The sequence below is a fragment of the Benincasa hispida genome, chromosome 4 (assembly GCF_009727055.1).
Source record: "Benincasa hispida cultivar B227 chromosome 4, ASM972705v1, whole genome shotgun sequence".
NCBI classification, from domain to species: Eukaryota; Viridiplantae; Streptophyta; class Magnoliopsida; order Cucurbitales; family Cucurbitaceae; genus Benincasa; species Benincasa hispida.
In genome coordinates, this window is record NC_052352.1 from 36,498,240 (window position 1) to 36,510,618 (window position 12,379).

The 12,379-nt window shown below is 37.3% G+C and overlaps 2 protein-coding genes and 1 non-coding gene across 4 annotated transcripts; 1 reads left to right on the forward strand and 2 right to left on the reverse strand.

The window, feature by feature from the left end:
* On the forward strand, positions 1 to 3,166 carry LOC120075655 (small ribosomal subunit biogenesis GTPase RsgA 1, mitochondrial). Of its 2 annotated transcripts, XM_039029248.1 has the most exons (6): positions 25 to 140; positions 263 to 1,012; positions 1,574 to 1,795; positions 1,910 to 2,104; positions 2,201 to 2,394; positions 2,774 to 3,166. In XM_039029248.1, exons 2-6 carry the CDS (start codon positions 293 to 295, stop codon positions 2,937 to 2,939), a joined length of 1,497 nt encoding a protein of 498 aa, XP_038885176.1. In that variant the 5' UTR covers positions 25 to 140; positions 263 to 292; the 3' UTR covers positions 2,940 to 3,166. The 2 variants fall into 2 exon arrangements, with proteins under 2 accessions (XP_038885175.1, XP_038885176.1); XM_039029247.1 differs by having other exon boundaries at positions 1 to 1,012.
* Positions 3,167 to 4,199: 1,033 nt separating this feature from the next.
* LOC120075656 (60S ribosomal protein L17-2-like) lies at positions 4,200 to 6,260 on the reverse strand. The gene is made up of 7 exons (XM_039029249.1): positions 6,152 to 6,260; positions 6,013 to 6,049; positions 5,840 to 5,880; positions 4,937 to 5,167; positions 4,747 to 4,849; positions 4,579 to 4,646; positions 4,200 to 4,485 (listed from the first exon to the last, which is right to left on the reverse strand). The coding sequence occupies exons 1-7, from the start codon at positions 6,152 to 6,154 to the stop codon at positions 4,417 to 4,419; spliced, it is 552 nt and encodes a 183-aa protein (XP_038885177.1). The 5' UTR covers positions 6,155 to 6,260; the 3' UTR covers positions 4,200 to 4,416.
* LOC120076931 lies at positions 5,250 to 5,379 on the reverse strand. Its single transcript, XR_005481678.1, has one exon. It is a non-coding gene; the product is annotated as a small nucleolar RNA snoR74 (small nucleolar RNA).
* Positions 6,261 to 12,379: the final 6,119 nt, after the last annotated feature.

Below are 12,379 nucleotides of genomic sequence, written 5' to 3' on the forward strand. Positions count from 1 at the left end.
CCTAGACTCGGCCCGGTACGGCCCATTTTATTCAAACGACAAGTAGTTCCGGACAGAACGACAATTAGCTTCGCTTGTCAGCTCTCACTGAAATTCCTCCATCTTCATCAGCAGAAGCAGCAGTTACTCTACATTCAATAGTGAGGAACATAAAGATATCTTGAATTTTCAATCTCGAGTTGATTCTGAGCTATTCTAGTTAGGGAATTCGTTTCTGTTTTGAATTTTGCTCAATCTCAGAAGTTGATATCTGAATTTGCAGATTCGTTCTCGAATCATCTTGCTCACTCTTATGGCGATCGCTTCCATTTCTATGCTCCGCCACCAAACCACCGCTATCGCCGCCACTTCATCAATTCCAGTCTTCGGAAATGTTCTCCGGCGAGTATTCAACTTCCGATGCCTCTCAATTGTTGCCAAACAGCATAACCCTAACAATGTCTCCAATAAGCCTCCGCCAAGCAAGAACCTACTCCGAGCTAAACATACTTTCAAGGATTATTCGTCTCTTGCACCGGTTCTCTCTCCCCAAGACAATCCTCCTCTCTCCGAATCTCAAGCCATCGGCACCGTCGCCGCTGCCCAAGCCAATTTCATGCGCGTAATTGTTCAGGCGCTTCCTTCTCAACTTTCTGACAGTTCGAACGACAATTCGGAGCGTTCTGGTAGCTTAGAAAATGATTCTTCCGAATCTTCTAGGCTTGGAGTTGAATTGCTGTGCGTGGTGAAGGCTGTGCTGAAGAAGATAAAGAGGAGAGTGTTAGTCGGGGACAAGGTGGTCGTTGGTTCCATTGATTGGGTGGACCGCAGGGGAATGATCGAGAATATCTTCCAAAGAAGCTCGGAGATCCTTGAACCTCCGGTGGCCAATGTGGATCACTTGCTTGTGCTCTTCTCCATGGATCAGCCAAAGTTAGAGCCGTTTACACTTACGCGGTTTCTAGTTGAAGCAGAGTCTACAGGCATTCCACTGACGTTGGGTCTCAATAAGTTGGAACTTGTTGATGAAGAGGTTGTGTTTTCAATCTTCTACTTACTAAATTCCCTGATAACTATTTTCAATACTTTCCAATGCTTTTCCGTATGAGGATTAATCACTAATGTAGTAAAATATCATGCATGAATTATTTTTGAACATCAGACACTTACAAAAACAATGAAGGTTTAGTATCTTTTACGAAAAGAGGATACACTTCTAAATCACAATCGTAATTAATGTTGTAGTTCTAGAATGTAGCTATGGTAACATAAGAAGTTTTGCTTCTAATTTGGAAATGATAAAGGAAAAAATGAGCTGCAATTAAAGCATTGATTTATTCCCACAGGCTGTTGCTTGGTTGTCACCCTCTTTATTATTGTCATGGGTGCTTCTTTTTCTTATAGTATAATCCCTCAGCCCTCAACTTGTAATTGTAACAAGAAAGTTGGTTCTTACGTTGCTTGTGATAGTACATATTCTTTTCTCTTGGAACCTTGAATCTCTCTAGGAGAGCAGTGATTGGTCAAACTTTGTCATAATTATGCATGCATTTCCTTTCGTGATGCTGACAGTGGTTAGTAATGGCATATGCAGACACTAGTTTCCTGGAAGTCCAGACTGCGTAGCTGGGGTTATGACCCCCTTTTTTGCAGTGTTCAAACTAGGACTGGACTTGATTCCCTTGCATATATTTTGAGAGATCAAACTACAGTTATTGTGGGTCCAAGTGGAGTTGGGAAATCAAGTCTCATCAATGCTCTCAGAAGCAATAGCCGTGCAGCTGATGCTATAGACGGAGATAATTGGTTTGATCAGGTGTGTTTGATCACTCTTCCAGTTCTAACTCTATGTTGGTTAACGTATTGATTCTGGGACTTTCTTGATCACTAGGCTCATAATAGTTTCTATATTTTTCTGGTCTATTCACAGATTCTAGGTAGCAAGTGGTTTAAGGATCAGCGTGTTGCAGAAGTTTCAACAAGAAGTGGTAGAGGGAAGCATACTACTCGTCATGTTTCTCTCCTACCGTTGTCGGGAGGGGGCTATCTGGCAGACACTCCTGGTTTTAACCAGCCCAGTTTGATGAAAGTAACCAAGCAATCTCTTGCCCGAGCCTTCCCCGAGGTTTATACATTTTTGCCACTTTGCAATGTTGACATTGATTCTTCCATAAATTTCAACTTCTGTAGCATTTCTTGAGTTCAACTAAATTCTCTACAGATCCAGAAAATGCTTCTTGCCAGTGAACCTGCTAAATGCTCTTTTAATGATTGTTTACATCTTGGCGAACCGGGATGTGTCATTAAAGGAGACTGGGAGCGATATCAGTACTATTTCCAACTTCTTGATGAAATTCGAATAAGGGAAGAATTCCAGTTGAGAACATTTGGAACGAAAAGAGAGGGGGATGTAAGGTATGTAAATCTTAGAGGTTATGAATAACAACACTTGCATATTTTGCATCCTTCATGTGCAGTTGAGGGGGTGGTACGTTAAAAAGAATGCAAAGCTCTGCAATGTTGCATTTGTTGCATCATTTATATCTAATGTGTGTGTACACCAGAGTTTGTGATTGCAATTTTATATGCATTTATTTATGTAGCACATATGAGACTTCAGGATTTAGGGGCATCGCTGTCGAAGGGACAAATAACACTAGAACTTATTATGAACATGGCACCAGAAGTAGTTTATGAATAGTTTGAATAATGATGTTGCTTATTCAGCTCGAATCCTTAATTCTCATATGAACCATATCCGAAACGACATAGTGATGGAACTTTCTCTTTGCAGGATTAAGGTTGGAGATATGGGCGCACGGCAAGCAGAACCAAGGTTGGAGCTCAAGAAGCACAGGAGACAATCTCGTAAGAGAGTGAACCAGTCAATACTTGAGGAGTTAGATGAGTTGGAAGACGAAGACGACTCGGAGGAAAACGATCCCATTTTGAGGGAATGACAAATGAAAACCAACAGAGAGCTTCAAATCTATCTGCTGCATATAATCTCCCCATTGTATATACTTTCCTTCACCCTTCTTTGACTTGCATGTTGAACAGTTTTCATCAGTAAAGAGCCAAGAAAGTGAAATCTTTGAATAACCTTGCTAAGAAAATTGGCTACAGATTGCCATGGCGATTTGATACCAAGTCCATGAAGTTTAACTTGCTGAACAAAGTTTGTGAAGTTCTTGTTCTTTGGTCTTAGGAAAGGGTTTAATGGCTGCTCAAACTTTTAACTTTGTGTTCCTAAAATTTTACTAAAATTGAAATTTGTTTTAAAAATGATCAATCTATTCATAAACTTTTGTTCCATTACAACTTTGAAACCTACTTTCGCATAGACCAGAGTAATTTACCTATATTTTGAGATGAGAATGATTCTTTGAAGTTTTAACTATCTGTTTTAGAGGCCTTTAATCCAGCTAACATATCAGGGTTAAAAAGTATAAATTTGGAGTGCAAGAGATATTTAGTTGATAGGAAGTTTGTACTTGAGGGGTGGAGTTTAAAAAACATCAATAGTTGATAAAATTCAATTATTTATGAACCTTTGAATCAAACACCCCCTTAAAAACAATCCTCATTCTTAAGACAATTTACCGACTGATGATTTTTCTTATACAGTCGCTCCAAAGTACACACAAGATAATCATTCAAAAAGAGAATTTTAATAATCATTTTTCGAGAAGAAAGAATTTATTTCGAAAATAATCTAAAGATAGGAGACCACCCATGACGCTCTTCCAAGTTTTTTCCCAGACCCACCACCCAAAAAAGGGAAGAAAATCGAACCATGAATAACTAATAGAATTAATGGTAGTATCGATGGTACAAAACAGAACAAAAAACTTGCTGCAGACTGTTGGTAACAATTTAGAAATATCAGGTTTGTTAGGGAGTGAAAATGGTGGTGCAGTATCTAAGGAACTCTGAGGCAGGTAAATGTATTAACAAAGTTGACTCGGAAGATGATCAAAATGTTCCTAAACAGGCTCTTAAACAGTATTACAAGGGCATGTTTCGTGTTTGAAATGACTTTTTAACATGACTTTTTAAATGTACACCTTTTAAGCACTGATAAATCATTCCAAACAGACCGTAGCACAAGACTGACTCAGTAGTTGAAACACTCTAATTATGTTTTATGTTTGTGACAGGAACACAATGGCCATTCTGTGTTAATTTAGCAGAATGAAATTAATGGTGATCATCACAACTATGCCAAGAGGTCAAAATATCATTAAGAAAAAGAAAATGCCAGAATGTGATTGCAACTTAAAAGAAAATTGAACTAGAAAAGGTTCCAAATATAACATGGTCACACAAAACATCTAAATAATAATCCCTCGTTCTATATAGTGATCAATAATTAAACTCACTTCAAAAAAGAAATGGCACAGCAAAAACCCACAACTGAATTTATACTTTTGCCATTCAAGAGGAAGCGCCACTACGGATAGCTTGACCTTTCTTAGGTTTGCCAGTCGCCAGCTGAGTTTCGGGCTGTGATATCATGAATTATGGAAAAATAAGAAATACATTAAAAGCAATCCATTCTTAACTGAACAAGCATAATTAGGCAGTCTGATATATTACCTCCTTCTTAACAGGCTCTTCTTTCTCGGACAAAATCAGCTCAATGTGGCAAGGAGAAGACATGTAAGCTGCCAACCAGACAGAAAAGAATACGGAATTGAAGGTCAGGCAATAAGTTCAAGATTGGACAACCATATAAATACAGGTAAATTTGTGGCCAGAACATACGGTTGATTCGTCCGTGAGCACGGTAGGTTCGACGCCTTTGTTTCTGAGCTTGGTTTACTTGGATGTGAGATACGTGGAGCAAATCAACATCTAGACCCTTAACCTAAAAGAGCAGAAATAATTATGAGCTGGCGGGAAAAACCAAAAACAACAATTCGGAGTGAGTTGGGACAGAAAAGGCAACACATACTTCAGCATTGCTCTCAGCATTCTTAAGCAAATCTAGGATAAACTTTGCAGATTTGACAGGCCAGCGTCCTTGGCCATTGGAATGCCTGTTCTTTGCCTGAGCAGTTCGTCCAACACCACCACAGAAGCGACGGAAAGGAATGGCCTGTTTGTGGGCAAGGACATCCTCTAGGTACCTCTTGGCCTTGGCCAGTGGCAACTTCCTGATAGCATGTGCAGTTTCCCTTGTGTTCTATAATATGAAAAACCTTCAAGTTATGGTGAGCCTTAGCAACAACACATGGTACTAAAATATATTCGAAATACAGGCTTAAATATGTAGCATTATTTACTGAACCTTCAAGACATTATTGGTTACAGAGGTTCACCCAATAACAATGCATATAATTTCCCTGAAGTTTACGAGAGCCCTGTTCACAGAAGGCAACAGAGCCCTGCTTTTATCATCAGGTTACACAGAAGTATAAATTGTTCACGGAAGAAACTCACTTATACGTATAATTAATGTGTAGCTAAAAAGATAAAGACCAGCATTAGATCTAAATCCTGGGAAATTCAAAATAACGGCAACTGCAATTGTTTTGAGAGACGAGCCTTTTGATATAACATCATTAACGGAAACTCTAATATACTCTTGCTTAAATCAATCAATTACTTGCACCGAAGAGAGAATATGGGATTGCATCAAGCAAATATTCAACAGACATTCAATAAGACAAAGGAGCACATCAAAGCAAACAGGTAATTACGTGCATCAAGCACAACTATCACTCCTGAAGAGAAATTTTGGATTGTAAAAAAAAAACAAACTTCGAATACTACTGGTACAAGCCCTAGTCCATAGTAGTTCTAGTTGATTGTTATTCCGAAGGATTGCAGAGCAACGAAGTGGAATAAAACCTACCTTGAAGTGGACTCTGAGGTCCGAGCCACGGGCTTTGCAGGCTGAAAAGAAGAACAAAACTGAGTGTCAGAAAATTCAAAAGGGTAGGCAATAAACAGATCAAATCAAATGCAAAGCTTTGAGTAGAAATCAAACAGGATCCGTAAGGAGAGAGTGTAGAAAAAGAAAAATACACTTGGTGGGATTGTCTGGTTCCCTGGAATACTTCACCTGCAACAATGAACAAGAACAGGAAAAGAAGATTAGAAGCTAGCTTAAAACTGAGATGAAATCGTTTGGAAGGGAAGATCGAGAAGAGAGGAGAAGACGAACCATGGCGACGGCTGCAACTTGGGTCTGTGAAGAAAAGGGTTGGATTTGGCCGTGAACAGAGGAAGGGAAATGCTTGAATTAGGTTTATAAGAAGAGAGGGGACAAACTCTACAAAACCCTAAAAAAGTCAAAAGTGGACTGAAGACCAACCCTATTTCTGGTTTGGGCTCACTTTGGGCTTGGCCCATTTGTATATTTCTCTTCGTAATTTTTCAATGGTTGGATACTTGTAATATAGATGTGTTAATTAGTAATTTTTTCTAATTTTTAATTTCATCTTAGTTATCTTATTACACACCTTCTTTCTTTCTTTTTTTTTATATTTTTATTTTCTTTATTTTCTTCAATTTTTACTTATTTCATTTTTTTTTATTTTCTTCATTTATCCGGTTTTTGCTTCTTCACTTTCTTTTCCTTTATTTTTTATTTTCTTTTCTTCCTCTAATTTCTGCTTCGCTTCTTCCATTTCTTTCTCTTTTTTGTTTTCTTTTCTTTATCTAGATTTTGATTCTTCCCTTTCTTTTTTTTTTTTTTTTATTTTCTTTCCTTTCTCCAATTTTTGCTTATTCTTTCTTTCTTTCTTTTTTTAGTTTTTTGTTCTTTTATCCGATTTTTGCTTCTTCCATTTTTTTCGTAAGAATTATGAGGTTAGTTTGGTACTCAAGATTTGAAATTACTCAATTCATAAGTGACATAACACCAATGAGTCAATCATCAAGTTTGATTATTATAACGAAACATTAAATATAAATAGTAAATGAAAATAGATATGAAAGAAACTACTTCTTTAGTCCACAAATTTGCCAAAAAAAAAAAAAAAAAAAGAGAGAGAGAGAGGGAGAGAGAGAAATGTGAACGATATCAGACAGACTAAAAGTTTTTATCTTTTTACATGACTTTAAGAGTATGATGTCTATCAGAAATAAACTTGAAAAATGGTATATATGACCCAAGGGTACAAATTAAAATATTTGTGTATTTGTGTACCATAATATTTGTTTACAAAATCAAACGAAAAAGAAGAGTTTGGTTTAGTTGTTCATTTTTTTATGGTAGTACCCTTGAGAAGTATTGAAAATAAAATAATGTTTGGAAATGACAAGGAAAGGGACAATAAGGTGGTAAATAGCTATTATTGATAGAAGCTACCACTGATAGCATGTTATCGATGATAGAAGCTAATATTGATAGCACGTTATCGATGATAGAAGCTACCACTTATAGCACATTCTTAGTGATAGAAGCCACCATTGATAGCATGTTATCAGTAATTGAGAACTATCACTAATAACATGAAATCAGTGAGATCACTGATAGCATCTTATCAGTAAGATCATTGATAGTATCTCATCGGTGATGTTATCAATGAAAGTAGGGGTGTTTAAATAACCGATAACCCGAACAACCCGGACTACTCAACCCAAAATATAAGGGTTGGGTTGGGTTAAATTTTTTCTATTTTTGTTGGGTTTGGTTGGGTCGTGGGTTGACTAAAAAAATTTGAGTTGATCCAACCCAACCCGAATTATATATATATTATAAATATTTCTTTTTGTTTAAAATTTGATTACTTTGTAAATTTTAAATATTTTTCTTTTAAAATTGTTATGATATTTGTCTCTATTTAAAGTTTGCAATAAATATTTTAGATATCTGATATTTAGCATTTTAATTTTATGATATTCTAGTTATTAGTCATGTGTTGTATATAAATTTACATATTTTAAACTTAAAAAAAAAAAAAAAAAGTTATAACCCGGCAACCCAACCCGTGGGTTGGGTTGGGTTGTGTTGTGTTAAAGACTTTATTTGAGTTATTTGGGTTGTCAACCCAACCAACTCAACTTTTCAGGTTAGTCCAAAAAAACACCCTCAACCCAACCCAACCCAATCCATGTACACCCCTAAATGAAAGAAGTTATCACTGATAACTACGATATGAGTGACATTAGTGATATCGGTGATATCGGTGATAAAAGTTAGATGAAATCTATATATCGAGTTTCTTTGAAAGTTCATAACCAACTATAGAAGTCTATCATTACTAGCCTTAAGTGTTAATATTTCAAGGTTGATTCTAATTGATGAACGTCTATAAGTGAGAGCCACGACAGAAGATAATAAGTGATGGCTATTGTGTTAATCTTTCAAAGTTGATAATCATCTATGAAAGTCCATCAGTGATGGCCATTAATAGTTTTCCATTAATGGTATAGCTCAATCTCTCAAAGTCATTGGTTTGCTTTCAATGTTGATAATTAGTTATAAAAGTCTATTATCGATAACCACTGATATCCTTAACCGTTAATATTTCAAGGTTGATTCTAATTGGTGAAAATGTATTTTATGATAGTCATTGATAACTAATAGATAATTAAAAGTTAATATTTTAAGATTGTATTAATATTTCTCAAATTGAAAGTTATCACTGATAGCAATTATCAGCAATAGCAATTGATGGTAGCTATCGGTGATAGCAGCTAATAACAGTTATCAGTGGCTATCACTGATGGTTGCTATCAATGATAGCTTTCAATTTGAGAAAATCAGGAAGAAGCGAACAAAATGGTGGCTAGGCGTGAGCTTTTTAGTCTTTTACCATTCTTTTGTTATATATATGCAATTATTTTATCAATGTACTACATATTCTATTATTTTGGGCTTGAATTTTCTTTATGCAACTAGTTTTATTTTTTTTATTTTTTTATTTATTTTCAAGCAATTGTAATTGTTATTTTATTCTACCAGAAACAAAGAATGTACACACGTAAAATATATTTATGAATAGCATAGCTTTGTAGTCAAAGTGAGTCTATAATTAAATGATAATTGATATATACTTATTTCGTAAAGGTATGATATTTGATTTCTAATTTAATGGGAGAATTGAAAGAGTCTAGTGGAGGGAGAAGAAGATAAATCGAGAGGTGAAAGATACTAGATTTGTTGTAGTTGGAAAAAGGTCAAATTACAAATTGGTTCATTTCAAATTTGGTGTCTATTAAATCTTTGAACTTACAAAATTATGAATTTAGCCTTAACTTTTGAATTTTTAAAGTTCTCATATCTAATAGATACAAAATTGAACATTAGGTTCTATTAACCATAGAATGCAAATTTATATCTAATAAATCAATTGATTTTTAAAAATTTTAAATTTACAAGAATTTATTCGATACAAAATTGATAGTTCGATGATCTATTAAACACCTTTAAAAGTTTAAGACCAAACTTAATTTCATTATTACGATAAATAAAATAATAAATAGGTCTTATTAGGGATTGCAAATAAAATTACTTATAACAGAAGCTACTAGTCCCGTGGTTTCAGTTTTTTTTTTCCAACAAAATGTAAGAATGGATATGAAATCATCCACCTTTAAATTAATGATATTTTTAATCCATTGAGGTAGGATCAATTGACAATCTTGCACGAAATTAATTTATAGCAACATAATTTACATATTTATCCAATATTAGAAAATTACAATCTACAAAGATATTAATCATTAAATTTTTATTTGTTATGACCAAAATTCTTAAAATTTTAGTTTTGAATATAGATTAAGGATGAACTTATTATGATAACACATTTTTGAAAAAAACAATATCTAATTTAAGTTTTCTACTTTATAACAAAATTGCGTACCGTGTTAGGTCAAATTTTGAATTAAGAGTGTGCAAAAGTCGGAAATCGACAAATAAGATTAAATCGGATTGAATTGACTGGTTTGGTCCAATTTTTTAAGAAATTTGAAACCATTGGTTCGCTGAAGAACATAACCGAGGGGTTCAGTTCAGTCCTCGGCTCACCACCTTGAAAATGGTAGAAAATCGAAGCGAGCGGTACCCTATAATATAAATTAATATATTAATAAATATATATTAAAAAATGGAAACCTAGTCCAATCAATCTTGTTCGGTTAAAGCCCAACCCAATAAATTTTTTGTCTCAGCCCAATTTAAAAAATAGAAAATTAAAACTTGAAAAATCCTAATTCACAACCCTCAAGCACAAAGTCGGAAGCCTCAACCTCACGCAACGTGTAACGGTCATGCTTGTCCAGGGCCTGTTGCCCATGGCCGCATGCCCAATCCAACCCCCTTCTAGCATATTTTCATGTCCTGTTAATATGTATTAGTTTAGTTAGCTTGCTTTCTTTACATTTTCATTGTAAGTGACCACTCGCCCTTTTGCATATGCAAGGGCGCCAGTTGGCTTTTTGTTCAGAATGCACTATATGGGGTATAAGACTAACCATCATTTCCTCATACTCGGAGTAGTACTCTATAAAGCCGTTGTTGTTGCTTATTGCTTTCTAGTCTACTACAATCTTTCTTTCTTTATTCACACTCACAAATCTTCTTACGAAAACCTTTTCTCCAAACCCGTTTTTCTAAAACCGTTTTCCCTAAAACGGGGTGGAGGTTGCAAGAGGCACTCGGTGTGCCATCGGCAGTCCGAATCGAGTTGGCTGGCTTGTTCGTGAGCGGGAACAAGTGCCGCACAATCGCTAAAGAAGCTTCCGAAAGAGCGATTGTGACAGTTGGTATCAGAGCCAAGTTGGCTTATAGAGGGAAGATCAGTGATCATGTCGGCGACGAAGAACTTGAACAAGTCCCATGTGGACAGATTGGTAGAGATAGAAGAACAAATGCTCTACCTGAGAGAGGTCCCAGATAATGTTCGTTTCCTTGAGACTCGGCTACAAGAAGTTGCCCGAGAAAGCCGATGGAATTGATGCGGTGGTAGGACCGCCTAGACGGATTACCCGTCAGAGATTAATGATGAGGGTAGAGACCCTCGAGACCAAAACAGTACGGTCCGGCAACTTTGAACGAGGCAATAGCTCCTCGGGTTCTGTTGCCCCACATAGAGGAGCGTGTCGAAGAGTTGGACAGCTCCCAAAAAGCAATACTTCAGATGGTAACCGACCTATCTGAAGACTTTCGATCGGCCCTGGATGTCGTCAGAGCCGAGATAGCGGATGTGAGTGCGAGGGTGAATCTCACCATCCGAGCGGTAGGGAACCAAGCCCCACCTGGGGGCGCAGTGGCAGTAAGCCGAATAAAAATCCCAGAACCAAAACCCTTCTGTGGGGTGCGAGAAGCGAAAGCCTGGAAAATTTTATCTTCGACCTTGAGCAATACTTCAAGGCGACGAACACAGTGATGAAGAGTCGAAAGTCACAATAGCAACGATGCATCTAATTGAAGATGCAAAACTGTGGTGGAGATCACGATTTACAGACATACAGGAAGGAACGTTGCACTATTGATACTTGGGATAGATTGAAACAAGAACTTCGTTCGCAGTTCTTCCCTGAAAATGTTGAGATCTTGGCTCTGACGAAAACTCAGAGAGCTAAAGCAAACAAGTAACATCAGGGACTACGTAAAACAGTTTGCAGGACTCATGTTGGACATACGAGATATGTCCGAAAAAAGACAAGGTCTTTTGCTTTGTGGAGGGGCTGAAACCGTGGGCAAAAGCAAAACTATATGAACAGAGAGTACAGAATCTCCCCTCTGCCTATGCGGCAGCTGAACGACTATACGACCTTAGCACTGACTCACAAGATGTGAGGAAGCAATCAACTTCCTCAAATGAGGAAAACAGAAATAGCCGTTCCAGCCCTCCCAGGTCTGGGGGAGGAGACAAGAACACAGGGGGGGACCGTAAATCATCCCAACCGAGATCAGGAAACAACTGGCGGGGGCCGCCATAACAGCATAACAATTACAATCGCCCCCTGTCTTGTTTCATATGTAGAGGGCCACACAGGGCCGCGTGAATGTCCAAATCAAACGCGTTCAGTGCTTTTCAAGCCACATTAGCCTCTACCTCCGGAGACGAGCCGAACTAGAGGAGACGGTAACCGAGCCAACGGCAGAAATTGAGAATCCCAGGATGGGGGCATTGAAATTTCTGTCTGCACTCAGAAGAATATGGGAAAGGCGACGGAGCACCTAGAGAAAGGTCTCATGTATGTGGACGCTTGGGTCAACCAAAGATCGGCCAAAACCACTATGGTTGACTCTGGGGCTACCCATAACTTCATGGCGGAAACGGAAGCTCGCCGCCTGAACTTGAATTGGGAAAGAGATGCAGGAAAGATGAAAGCTGTGAATTCCGCAGCCCTACCGATTTCGGGGATAGCGAAGAGAACTCCGGTAAAGTTAGGAGACTGGAAGGGCCTCGTCGACTTCGTGATTGTCAAGATGGAT